Consider the following 10,988-nt stretch of genomic DNA (forward strand, 5'->3'; position numbering starts at 1 on the left):
GGTCGCTTTTATCGGTCAATCGTTGAACGAACAGGGCACGTTGCTTCGAGCGAGGATACAAATTGCGGATTTCGGTTCGTCGATCAGGATAATACGACGAAAGCGAGGAAATTGGAAAGGATCCGTACGAAGGATACAAACCTCGCCGGTGTGCGGATCGATTTTCAGCGCGTCCCCTACGTTTCCGCCAGCCATTCCGTAAACCAAATTGCTCGCGGCTCCAATTTTTGGCGTGGTGGCAGTTAATTTGGTGATCACTCGTCCTTCCGGCACGTCCTCGGGCAACGTGAATCTCGTGCTGATGGTCGAGCGAAAGCTAGGAAACAGCTGTCTCTCCCACAGATGGATGACCAGATCCGCCGTGACGGATTGAGGATTCGTGCCACAATCGGACGCTTGGATTTGCAACTGGTAGCTGGTTTCGTCATTGGCCAATTCCCGAGTCGCTCTGATCACGCCGCTGTTCGAATCGATCGCGAACTTCTCGGCATCGATTCCCTGGAGACGGTAGACGATCCGAGAATTTTCACCGTCGTCGTCGTCCATCGCTTTCGCGCCGAACACGAAATCACCTGCGAACGAAACCGTCTACCCGTTTAATCGTTCGCTTCTTCTCGCTATTCTACTTCTCGCTTACGAAATATCGAAAATTCGAGATAAGTTCTCGGCAGTCGATCGAGATCCCTTACCTGGTTTGGTCGCGCCTGGTACATAGGCTGTATATCTTGGACTAGAAAATCTCGGCGCGTTGTCGTTCACGTCCGTAACGAAAATCGTCAAATTTACGGCGGAAGCTCTTAATTCCGTCGGGCTAGAATCTTGAGCGATCAAGGTTAAGTGGTAGACGGAGGTTTGTTCGCGATCCAAAGGCACCACGGTGAACACCTCACCGGTTTCGGAGTCCGCGGTGAAACGTTCCGAATTTTCTCCCAACAATCTGTAACTGTATCAGCGATCGTTGGATATCCTAGAAGCAACGATTCTACGAACAACTTATCGGTTATCGTACTTACGTGATCTTGGCGTTAAGACCCTCGTCCTTGTCCGTAGCGTGCGGTTTAGCGACCCATGTACCGGAAACGGAATTTTCGCTGACCGTCGCCTTGTATTCCTGCCTATTAAATTCTGGACTATGATCGTTCACGTCCAACACGACGATCCTAACTATGCCCGATCCAGTCAATGGCGGAGAACCTGCGGAACAGGTTCGATAATCGTCGATCAACCGTTCTACGATCGCATCGCTATACAGGCTGTTTAAAGAAGAGATAGGTCCAGCGAAAAGGAATAAGAATCGGTTAACTTTAAATATCGAACGTTCGGTAAAAAAAGAAAAACTATAACTGTCGCGTCGCGTCGCGTCGAGTTAATCGCGCCGCCTAAAACAGCCCATTATTCTTTCGGGGGACTTGATTTCTCTGATTGCAGCAGGTACATTGTAGACGGTGCCGTGGGCCACGCGCCTCTATAAGCGTATATCGTTCAATCACGCTCCTTTCCTCTCTCTTCTTCTCGGAACGAGGGTAAGAGAGTATAGAACGCGAAGCACAATGGCATAGGCGGTGTTCCCTGCTGGCCAATTCGGGGAGAAATATAGCGGGTTACGCTTGCTAGCGTTATCTCTTTTACTCGTTCGTTAAACCGGTCGATACGTAGGAAATTATCGATCGCGAAAATTAATCGCCGAGCTATTCTTTTCGTCGTTTCGAAAGAACAGGACAGTGCTACCTTGGTAGAAGGCGGAGTAAACTCGTAACGCGTGTTCTCGAAAAAGTGGAGTGGTAGGGTGCGCGCGACAGCCAGATACACGTGACATAACGTACGAATAAAATAGGAGTATAATGCGCGGCAGTATTCGAGCATTCGAGCATTCGAGCATTCGAATAGGATCTCGAGAGACGCCGGTTTCAGGATCCGAGAGGTTCAAGGAGAGAGAGAGAGATATAGAGATACGGAGAGAGAACGTCGAAGAGAACTTCGAAGGGCAGGACGATGGCAGAGTTTAGGAAAGAGGATAAGAAAGGGAGAGGAAAGGAAGGAAGAAATGGTGGAGGCAGAGAGGAAGGAGGAAGCTTAAGAAAAGTAAAAGGTGGGGAGAAAGAGAGTGCAGCTCGCAGCATCGAGCCAGAGGAAGGCATTTGGAGAGCGATTATCATAATCGCGCGTCATAACTCTGCAGGCTTGTCTACCACGCCGGGGACCGATTGGACCCCCGATGCTCGAACGAACGAAAGGGGGGAAGAGGTGGGCATCCTCGAACGGGAGACTACCGGCTTCGTTGGGCCAACGATAAAAAAGATTTCGACGAGGAACTGCCCACCGCTTAAAGAATCTCATCGAACAACCCACAAATTTATATCCAATTTGTATATTTACCGCTCATTACTTAAACCGAGCGCGTACATAGTCTATCGTTTAGTCTATTTACCTGTCGGGGTTCGCGCGTTGCCGAACGACTGATTCTCTTCCGGTCGACGAGCAACGAACAGTTCCTTTTCCTTCTAACCGATTCGGCTGTTAAAATCACTACTTTCTTTCTCGTTTCGTCGTTCGTCCTTCGATTTTTTCCTCGGAAGCCAATATAATTAAGTTCTTTGTCCGTGCTAATTCACAACCAGTTTACATAGAAGCTAAGACCGGTTACCAAGATGGCCGGAAAAATATCCTCTCCGAAGAATAGCGACTACCCTTTCAATGCCAGTCTTTGTGCAAGATTCCAACATACCTATATACCTATTTAGCCGCTCCCTTAAGGTACATTTCTAAAGAATCTGCTAGGGGGAATAGCCTCTCTGTACCCGCGATTTTGCTTCGCTTCTTTTTCTCTTTCGCGTAATTCGCGTAATTCGCGTAATTCGCGTAATTCGCGTAATTCGTACGACGACTTCGATTTACCGAACTAACAGTAGGTAAGAATAAGAGCGGAAAAGACTTACCCGTGTCCATGGCCACTAACGTCAGCGTGTATTCCGGTACCGATTCCCTGTCCAAAGGTCGAAGGAGAAATATGTCGCCCGTGCTCGCGTTGATTCGAAATAAATCCGTGTCTCCTTCTTTCAGAAAGTATCTGACTTGATCGTTGTACGGTGGTGTGTCCGCGTCGTAGGCCTTTACCTACGCATTCGAATAATAGATGCTTTTACGATACCTGTTCGTAACTTTAACCGTAATCGATCATGTCGATCTCGCGCTATTACCTGTATCACGAATCCTCCGCCAGGGGGTACCATATTTTCCATTACGTGCGCCAGATAGGGCGAGTCCAAGAAAACGGGTGCATTATCGTTTATATCGAGTACAGTGATGGTAACTTGAGCATTGTCGCCTCGTGGCGTTTCCCCGACTTCCGACGCGCAATCCTCCCCACGAATCGTCAAATGATACTTGGATTTTCGTTCAAAGTTCAGGTTCTTCGCCACCCTGATCACTCCACCGTCCTCCGATATGGTGAAATCGCGATTGTCGTCTCCCATCGAGATGCTGTATCTGACTCTACCGTTCGCGCCCTCGTCCCGATCCATCGCCGACACCTGTCGTTTCAAAATTACCAATGTTTCAGGACAATCGGATCTCACGATCGGATAGGGATAAGCCCGAAGCGTATGTACCTGAAGCACGCTAGCTCCGATGCTAGCATTTTCGGCGACGGTGGCCGAATATTGTCTGGGGTCGAAAATCGGCGAGTTGTCGTTCTCGTCGAGGACCGTGACAGTGACGGTTGTCGAGGACGATCTCGGTGGTTCACCGCGGTCTCTCGCGGTTACTTCCAACGTGTAGTTTGACCTTAATTCGCGATCCAGCGAGCCAGATACGCGCAACAGTCCATCTACGGGACCCACGGTGAACGGAAGCGTCGTGTCCTCCAGGGAGTACTCTACGTATCCGTTTCGTCCTTCGTCTCTGTCCACGGCCTTAATGGCCATCACCACCGTGTTACTCGCCGCGTTCTCTATTATCGATATCTTGGTCGGCGATATGAATTCCGGCGACATGTCGTTCACGTCCAGCAACACCACGGTCACCTGCACGCGTACACACGCATCGATTCTCGTTAGAACCATTTTAATTTTCATTTATTCCCCCCGCATTAGGGGGGAATTAAATCGATTAACTAGAACGCGCACTCGCTTTCGAAGCAACCTGTACATCCGGTTATCGGATATAATCGAATCTCTTTTACGGTTACGAAACAACCTTTCTAGGCGAGCGTGACAGGACCGATCGAGAGATCAATCGGCGAAGTCGATTTGAATAAATTTACATTCGTACCGTTTTCATTTACACGGTTCCAGAGGCAACCGTGACATACCTGGACGGTCGAAGACAAAGGTCGCGCCGGTGGTCGAGGACTGTCGGTAGCGGTGAGGAGCAAATTGTACAGCGGCTTCTGTTCTCTGTCGAGCAACTTCCGGGTGAAAAGGGTGCCGTTTGCCGCCACACCGAAGTCACCGTTCTCGTCACCGCCGGCCACCGCGTAAATCACTCTGCCGTTATCTCCCGAGTCGAGATCCTGAGCGGTCACCGATAACACCGGTGTGCCGATCGTAGTATTTTCCACGATGTCCGCGGCGTGCGGGCCAACCTCGAAAATTGGCGCGTTGTCGTTCAGATCCACCACGTTGCAGTAAACGGTGACGGTCGAGGAAAGAGCCGGAATACCGCCGTCCGTTGCTTGAACTACCAGGATGTAATGTTGGACCTGAAAAAGTTTACTTCCTCTTAGCCTGGTCAGCTTACGTAAAACCACTTAAGCGGTACTCGAGTAGTCGAATGTCCGATACGATTCGACGAACGATCAGGAACGATCAGGAACGATCAGGAACGATCAGGAACATTGCCGAATAATACGCGGCCATCGTATAAAAGCGCGCGCACCAGAAACACGATAAAACGCTTTCGAATAGGCGGCGCATTAAGAGAAAGAGGGGGTAGGTTGTAGAACCCTTCATCATCGTAATGCCTTACCAGATATAGGGCGGATAGTTACACGGTCGTCGGAGCCGAAAATATCGGAACATCGAGCGCGTTCGAAACGAAGAAACGACGCGTCGCTTCCACGAAACTCGTGTTAGTCGTTGGAAAATTGTTAGCTGCCCGCAAAGTAAGAGTAATCGGTGCGAAACTTTTGTTCCGACGAACCGACTTTCCTTTTCGCGAAACGACTTTAATACAGCGCTTCCGAATTCGAGAATTTTCATCGAGTTTTCGAAATGTTTGCATCGCGCGAGTCGATCGACAGCGCCACGGATAAGGGATAGAAGCACGCGAGAGGTCCACATACGGTAAAGCACGTTAGTCGCTCGAGGCAACGATTATAACCATGAAACACGCCTCTACGTTCGAGCTCGAACGCGCCTATTATATTAGCTTTCGACCACGAAGCCAACACTAGAATTTAGGGTTTAACGCTAACAGTCCGACAGATCGATCAACAGACGTTTTTAATGACAGTCCGATGCTACGTTTCGGAGACAAGCCATACTTATTCTTCGAACGAGTATGCTCTTCTCGCGCCGGTAGCGTCGGCAACGTTTCTTGCTTCTCGCGCGGATTCGAAGAAGAAGCGATCTCTGTCTAGCGTCTATCTCGAGACACGATTCCGAGATCTCGAGACATTAGGTATTAGGAGGTACGCGTTAGGAGAATACGTACCTGTTCGTAATCGAGAGTGGCCGTGAGCGTGAAAACGCCGGTGCTAGGATTTAAGGAGAAAACGTCGTTGGCCCAGTCCGATATCAAGGCGTAACTCAGTTGACTGTTCGGTCCATCGGCGTCCGCATCGGTCGCGACCACTTGTCCTATTCGACTTCCTCGCGGCACGTTTTCCGGAACGTCGAACGAGTACGCGCTACTTTGGAACATCGGTGCATTGTCGTTGGTGTCGGTCACCTAGAAAATTCAACGATCATCCTTACCTCCGATTTTCCAGCGTTTATTTTACCGGATTCGTAACTAAAATAGAACGACGGTATATTTATGGAAGCAATTTTACCGAGGCTTCTCGTTCGACGTACTCGAACGATGTTATTCCTACGGAACAGAAGAGAATCCGTAAGAATAATTATTGTTATTCTTGATCAGCCTCGATTCATCTCGCGCTTCTTCTTTTCTTTTCTCCTGTTCGTTCTTCTTCCGTTCCGGTGTTCGTTGTTATGCTTGATCGAGAAAGAGGAGGGTCGAAAAGGTAACGGGTTAAGATAAACAACTCGGAATCGGAGGTAACGCTTTCGACTGTACTCGACGTCGCCGTTGAGCAAACACCTTTCCATCAAGATCCGGACGACGATCGAGCACGCTACTCGCGTTATTAGTTCGTATACGTTCTTCGAATCGTATCGCTATGCGCCTCGCAACGATCGAACGTAACCGTTAAATATCGCTAGGAAGATCTAGCTTGATCCTGGCGTTAAGCGGTGGTATTAATCCTTGGAAGGTATCGAGTCACGTGACTTTCCTCCGTTCCGCCGTATAATTCATTACCGCTGGCCAACCGAAACGATTCGCGCGGATAAAAAACGCGATGAAGGGAGGCCGCCGCGCCGCGCCGCGCCGCGCCGGTTTAACGAAGGTGGAAGAGCCACGGTAGCGAAAGAGCGGGCCAAGCCGAGACCGGAGCAGCTCGGGGCAGGGCCAACATCCGTCGGAGACAATCGCAAAAATTATCCTTATGACGTGTAATGGCTGGAATTCTTTTAAGGTTCTCGTTGGCCGCCGTCCGCTATTCTATCCGGGTCTCTTAAAGGCAAAAGGAATGCCAGTCCCGATCATAGCTCGCCTCTTTGGGGCTCCATGAAAGAGGCCCGCTGCCGACAGTTGCGGAATCTGCCCCTTCTGGCCCCTCTAGCTCTCCTCTCTTCTCCTTCTCTTCTCCTTCTCTTCGCCATCGATCGACCTTAGAAGAGTTTCTCTTCTCCGACCTCCCCATCTCGACGATCTCTCCTACTACTTTGTCCTTTTCCCTTTCGTTCCTCTTCTTCCTCTTCTCCTCTTCCTCCTCTTTCTACTTTGCTCCTTCGTCTCTTTCTATCCCTTTCCATCCTCGGTTACACTGTCCAACAGCCAATTTGTGTCGGATATCCACTATGCGTTTCTTCTACAATTTTCTATGTACCGATTAACGATCACGCGCGATCGCTTTTCCCCGGAGGCTTTCGAAACCATTCGGAAATTGCCAATTAGAACATTCGAGAATTAGTAAATTATGGAAACGATCGATTTGAAGGGGGTTGTCAGTTCGAAAAACCGAGACCGATCGATTCGTAATCGGCGTAATAACGGTGAATATTAAAAGACGCGGAAGAGAAAAAAAACAATTGATCGGACAGCGTTATCTTTATTTCTTCTCGAAGCGTCTTCCAATTTTCTATCTTTCTCTCCAGAATTCGATTCTTCTTGTTGTACTACTACATGGCCAAGAGTTCGCTTTCGGGTTCTCTCCTCGTCATCCAGCGCATCGTCTCGAGGCAACCGTCACTTTTTGCAAACGTCTCCGAACCCTCCTTAATCAAACCGTGCCCACCTCCGCTTTATTCTTTTATACCGCCACCGCGTGTCGATCCCTCTCGACGCTGAAAACCTATTCATTCCGACTTCCGAGAGAGCCTCGCCCGATAGATTCGCCACGAACTGGCTGCCCCGTCCTTTCGCGAATCCTCTAGCTACGTACCGATTTCGCGCGTGCGTCTATCTAACCTAACCTAACCTAATCTAACCTAACCTAACCTAACCGTGCGGAAAAATGAAAAAACCCTCGACGAATAAAAACTTGTTTCTCGCTCGAGATTCGGCATAGTTCGAAGGTTATCGGCATAGATAACCAGATAAGTGCGAGGAAATACGCTCGATTCGGTTTAGTCGGTCCGCGAGACCGAGCGAAAGTACTTACGTATTTCTAATTAGAAGTTCAGATCGTCCGATAAAAAATTACACCGAGTCAGGAAGATGATATATGGAAAAGAGATCTTACCTGAATGGTTAACGCGATGTCGGTGTGTTGCAATCCATCATCGGCTCGAACTTTCAGGACATATTTTTCTCTGCTCTCTCTGTCGAGTGCCTCCGCGAGCGTCAGTTGTCCCGTGGTTGGATGAAGCTTGAATTGGCATTCGGTTTCGTTCGTCGGCTCTTGACTGTCGAAATTATTGCCAGCGCCGCCATTTGGTAGCAGGCTGTAAGTTAACGTCCCGATCGTATCCGGATCGAACGCTTTGAGAACCGTGACAACGGTGTTAGGTGGTGCCTCCTCGGAAATTTTGAATTTCCAAGGACCGCTCCCCCACGTTGGTGCCACGTCATTCTTGTCCAGCACCGTCACGCGAACCTGTAATTAAAAATTGTTCCTTCGTCTTTACGGTTGTTCGTTTCCTTGCTCCATCGATACCTACGCGTACCACAATTTCTTTCGCGAAACTACTTATTCCACCATTTTTTATTTTACAACGCCCGCGTTTCAAATTTTAAACCATCTTTCTCGAGGCACATTCATCTTCGTGGAATGTTTTTACGACGATCCCGAAGAGAAATCGGCAACGAATCGTCGTTAAACACACCCAACATTGCAAAATAATTAAAAAATCAAATTTATTGGTACGTTCCGCGCTGAAGTCGTAGAGTTCGCTTGACGGAACATCGCATCGCGTCGTATCGTATCGTATCGCATCGCATCCCATCGCATCGCATCGCATCGCATCGCATCTCATCGCATCGCATCGCATCTCATCTCATCTCATCGCATCGCATCGCATCGCATCGCATCGCATCGCATCGCATCGCATCGCATCGCATCGCATCGCATCGCATCGCTTCGCATCGCATCGCATCGAATCGCATCGCATCGCATTGGTCCGAGCATTGTTCGTCATTCCGTGGTTAGTGGTTAGTGGTTAGTTACGTATCGTGGCACACCTAAACGTATCGAGGCAATAATCGATGGCGCGTACTTTATCAACGACGGTCAAAGTCCGACTAATTACTAGGATGATCGACGGTTTGACCGGGGATTACGTAAGCTTAAAAATCACCTACTACGTATTTCCATATTCCGTTTTCTCGAGCGTCGTCTTCGGCTTCGACTCGCGCGTGTCGTACTACTTGTTCTCCGAAATATTTTTCAATAAATCTCATTTTTGAGGAATTTGTGTTTCGTCAAATTTTCTTCGCGATCGTGCCCGTGACGATGAATTAAGCCAAAAGATGTTGTTACAGCTAGCGCCTCGTCAATTTCATCCAATAGTTTCATCGTCGTTTCGATCGTTTCGATACACGCTGGCTTCTGGTAGTCGCATAAACCTTGGCCGTTGACGTGACTGAGAATTTAATGAAACGAGACACACGAGTACACACGAGTCGAATCGAAAAAACTAACTTTCTCACGATCCTTCGCATGCATACCGTGTGCCACGGCACAACAACGAACCGTAGATTTATATTGATTGCACATAATTATATCCTGGCGACTGACAAAACCGAAGCTCCTCTACTCTGGACTCTCGACTCGTCGTTAACGAGAATCGATAATTTTACGATCTAACGATTGGCAAATTCGACGGTATCTAATTTCAGAAACGCAGTTCTGTGTTCCGATTCTCGCGAAAAATTGCGAACTCGATAACAGCGAAAGGTCTCGTGTCTATCGTTCGAACTGGTTACCGAAGCTAGTAAAAGAAGGCAAGGAGAATCGCGAATTTCGCGGGAAGAATGCTCGATCGCGTCACCGTTGTCACGATCCTCTTGGCCGAACAAGCAGACGGGGCAACGGCAACAATAAGCAGACAAATCAGTGCGGTCATATAGCTGTCTCGGTGTGTACAATATTCCCTCTTCCTCCTTCGTCTTCTTCTTCTTCTTCTTCTTCTTCTTCGCCTTCGCCTTCGCCTTCGCCTTCGCCTTCTTCGTTCTTCGTGGCCGATGCCGGTCCTCGAGAGAAGAGGGGAAGCGAGGTATATGGGCGGTAAAGAAACGCCCGGAGAGCATTCGGAGTGCAAGGAAAGATGGTATCTGCGTCAGCGCGGTCGGGGATCAGCGGATCGGATCGAGTCGCTCAGCGGGGGTTTCTTTGGGTCATGCACGAAGTGAGTCCCATTCTTCTGTTTCTCCCTTTACCCTACGCCCTCTCTTCCACCGTCTTTCTCCTCCGTCTTTCTCTTTCCGAACCGTGCTTCTGTCTTTTCTTAGGTAGGTCTCTCCTGCTCTTTCCCCTCTTCCTTCGACTTCCATGGCCTCTCCTTGCCACTCTTCGCTCGTCCCTTTTACCGAACGGGGTCCTATGGGTTCTCTATGAGGGGTCGAACCACTGACATCGGCCGATTAATAACGTATCTTCGTGGGGGCCCCCATAGACCACGACGAACGACCAACGACGAGAAGTTTAAACCCACGGAATTCTGTATACCCACCGGGGACAATAAGATATATATCTACTAATAATTCCCTCTGACCAAGGTGGACAGTTTATTTTTTTTTTCTTCTTCTTTTCTTCCATTTTTCTCTTACCTTTTTTCCTCCTTTTTCTTTTCCGTCTTTCTATCGGTGTCTCGCGAGATAGAGATATTTAGTAAATGGAGGATGCATTAGGCTCGATCGTTCGCCTTGTAGATATCATCTATTTTTTATTTCGACTCTTTTCCTTTCTTTTTTTTTTTCCTTTTTCGCAAACCAGACGCGGAATCTTGTGTCGCGAGTCGTTGGGACGGTTTTTTGCGGCTGGTAAGGTTTCGGGCGGACAAATTTTGCGGTCGTTACAGCTTTTACCGGAATAAGGGGATACGAGGAGAACGGTCGACCGTGAATTAACCACGGAACGTTGTTCAATTATCTTTTCGAATCGAACGCTTTTCGAAATAGTTGATTCTTTAATTAGCCGTATATCGTAGAAAGGTTCGAAACGCGACATAAAGGAGGTTGCGTCGCTTCTCTCGACGAGAGAAGGAGAGCGCGTATGCAACGTGTGCGACAGAAAGTTATAAATGATCGAAAGACAGGTTAACTCG

The 10,988-nt window shown here is 48.7% G+C and overlaps 1 protein-coding gene across 2 annotated transcripts in view; it reads right to left on the minus strand.

Moving 5' to 3' along the window:
* The window catches only part of ft (cadherin-related tumor suppressor fat), a 51,175-nt gene that overhangs the window by 9,613 nt on the left and 30,574 nt on the right, over positions 1–10,988 (minus strand). The window contains exons 2-10 of one of the 2 annotated variants that reach the window (XM_076535423.1): positions 7,967–8,320; positions 5,653–5,889; positions 4,310–4,699; positions 3,609–4,022; positions 3,198–3,530; positions 2,937–3,114; positions 1,014–1,194; positions 690–943; positions 142–572 (exon numbers count right to left, since the gene is read on the minus strand). In XM_076535423.1, coding sequence (XP_076391538.1) covers positions 142–572; positions 690–943; positions 1,014–1,194; positions 2,937–3,114; positions 3,198–3,530; positions 3,609–4,022; positions 4,310–4,699; positions 5,653–5,889; positions 7,967–8,320 — 2,772 coding nt within the window. The remainder of the gene's footprint in view (positions 1–141; positions 573–689; positions 944–1,013; positions 1,195–2,936; positions 3,115–3,197; positions 3,531–3,608; positions 4,023–4,309; positions 4,700–5,652; positions 5,890–7,966; positions 8,321–10,988) is intronic. The other variant, XM_076535424.1, reaches the window with a different exon arrangement.

The sequence above is a fragment of the Megachile rotundata genome, chromosome 9 (genome assembly GCF_050947335.1).
Source record: "Megachile rotundata isolate GNS110a chromosome 9, iyMegRotu1, whole genome shotgun sequence".
NCBI lineage: Eukaryota > Metazoa > Arthropoda > Insecta > Hymenoptera > Megachilidae > Megachile > Megachile rotundata.